Consider the following 1,917-nt stretch of genomic DNA (forward strand, 5'->3'; position numbering starts at 1 on the left):
GGATATAGCTCGCTAGCAGCCTCGCACGATGACCTATCCACGTCATCATTTACCCAGAATGCTTTGCGTGTAAATAAAATGGCCCCATCCATGCAATATATTTTTAAACTTTTAGTTTAAAAATGATAAAAACTGACCATCCTACAGTATTTTTACAGTCTTTATTTTATAGTTAAAATATGTTTATCAAATAAAGTCTAATGTTTCAACTAATCGGGGATCCCTTTAAAGCTTGAGAACCTTGAACCAAGTATCATGCATGGTGGTGGTAGCGTCATGCTGTGCTGCTGCTGAAGTATACCTCAGAATTCTACAGCTTCACCTCAGATCAAACAGCTAGATGATTGAAACTTGGACACAGCTGGGTCATTCAACAGGAAAATGTTCCCAAACACAAGAATTGTTCTTACTGGATAAATCAGGGTAACATGAAGGACAGGACAACTACAAATATTTTAAACTCAACACAGGTAAATTGCAATTATGATGAGGAAGCAGAGAAGTCAGCCACAACGAAGTACCTACAGAGAGTAAAGCAGGCCCTGAAGAGCCAGCAGAATGGTTGGAGAGAGCTGGACCGAAGGACAGCAGAGACTCTAATCCTGGCAGTAAGAACAGGCCAGGGTCCACCATGCCAGACAAGACCTAAGATGGCCCTGAGACAGTCCAACACATAACAGCAGGGTGTAAGACCCAGGCAGGAAAAGCTGAATATGGACTGGAGGTCCCAGAGTCAAAGTGAGAGTATTACCAAGGCTGATGGACAATGGAAGAGCTAAGGTCCTGTAGGACTTCCAGAAGCAGACTGACAAACAGGTGGTGCTAACTAACCAGACATGGTGGTGGTCTACAATCTACAAAAGAAGGCTGTGGTGATAGATGCAATCCCAAGTGAGTGTAACATCATGAGAAGCTCGAGAAAATACCAAGGACTGAAAGAGGTACTACAGACGTTGTGGAGAGTTAAAGTCCAGAAGAGCACAATCCTCTGAACAGCTAAGATCCTGAACAGAACCCTCAAACTCCCAGGCCTCTGGTAGAGGACCTGAGCTTGAAGTGAAGAGGAACTACCTGTGTGGAAGAAATAAGAAAACCTGGGTGGTATTTATATTAAATAAATAAAAGAATTATGATAAAGGCACCTCGACGTGACAGCCGGGTGTCAGCATCCGTGTCCACAAACAGTTTCATTTGGAAAAGGTCTCGAATCTCCAGACAGTAGAACATTAGAATACCCTCAAACAGCACCACATCAGCAGGGTACACCGGGACTGTGGCTTCACTCCTGACGTGCAAAAAACAAACAAAAACACAATGAGATTAAAGTAAATCCGCACAATCATAAAACAATGTGTGAACACTAAGTCAGCTTTTCTGTTTACAGTTGTATTTATAGGTTTGTTACAACTAAACTACTGCATACTTTGTACTGTTTTAATGTTCATAGAGCAAAATGTTCAGCTTGATTTGAAATAGTATGTTGTGACTTTATTTTATTTTATATTCTTGAATATTTTGAACATTTTTAATGGAAGTCCACACTGAAATACAATTAGACATTTTCAGTTATTTTAGAACCAAAGTTTTTATATATTCAATATAATTTTTGTCCTTTGCTACTTTTAGCTACAGCTATGCTACATTTAGCTACTTTAGGGAATTTTAACCTTAGCATTACTTTCAACTACAATTCTGCCAATATTGGTGTCGGTTTTGCAAACTTCAGCTTCAGCAACAGTTTAGCTACTTTTTGCTACCGTTTTGCTCATTTTTAACATGTTTTTCTATTTTTAATTGACCAATTTGCTAATTTTAGCTACAGCTCTGCTGTATTTACCAGGTTTTAAAGATTTTTAGCCTTTACACGTGTTTAGCTACCTACTTTCAACTACCGTTTGGCTAATATTAGTGTCTGTT

The 1,917-nt window shown here is 39.2% G+C and overlaps 1 protein-coding gene across 1 annotated transcript in view; it reads right to left on the reverse strand.

The window, feature by feature from the left end:
• The window catches only part of uck2a (uridine-cytidine kinase 2a), a gene marked incomplete in the record, with an annotated part of 7,963 nt that overhangs the window by 2,368 nt on the left and 3,678 nt on the right, over positions 1-1,917 (reverse strand). The window contains 1 exon segment of the mRNA XM_014024678.1: positions 1,143-1,285. Within this exon segment, the coding sequence (XP_013880132.1) occupies positions 1,143-1,285 (143 nt within the window).

The sequence above is a fragment of the Austrofundulus limnaeus genome, unplaced genomic scaffold, assembly GCF_001266775.1.
Source record: "Austrofundulus limnaeus strain Quisiro unplaced genomic scaffold, Austrofundulus_limnaeus-1.0 Scaffold435, whole genome shotgun sequence".
Classification (NCBI taxonomy): Eukaryota; Metazoa; Chordata; class Actinopteri; order Cyprinodontiformes; family Rivulidae; genus Austrofundulus; species Austrofundulus limnaeus.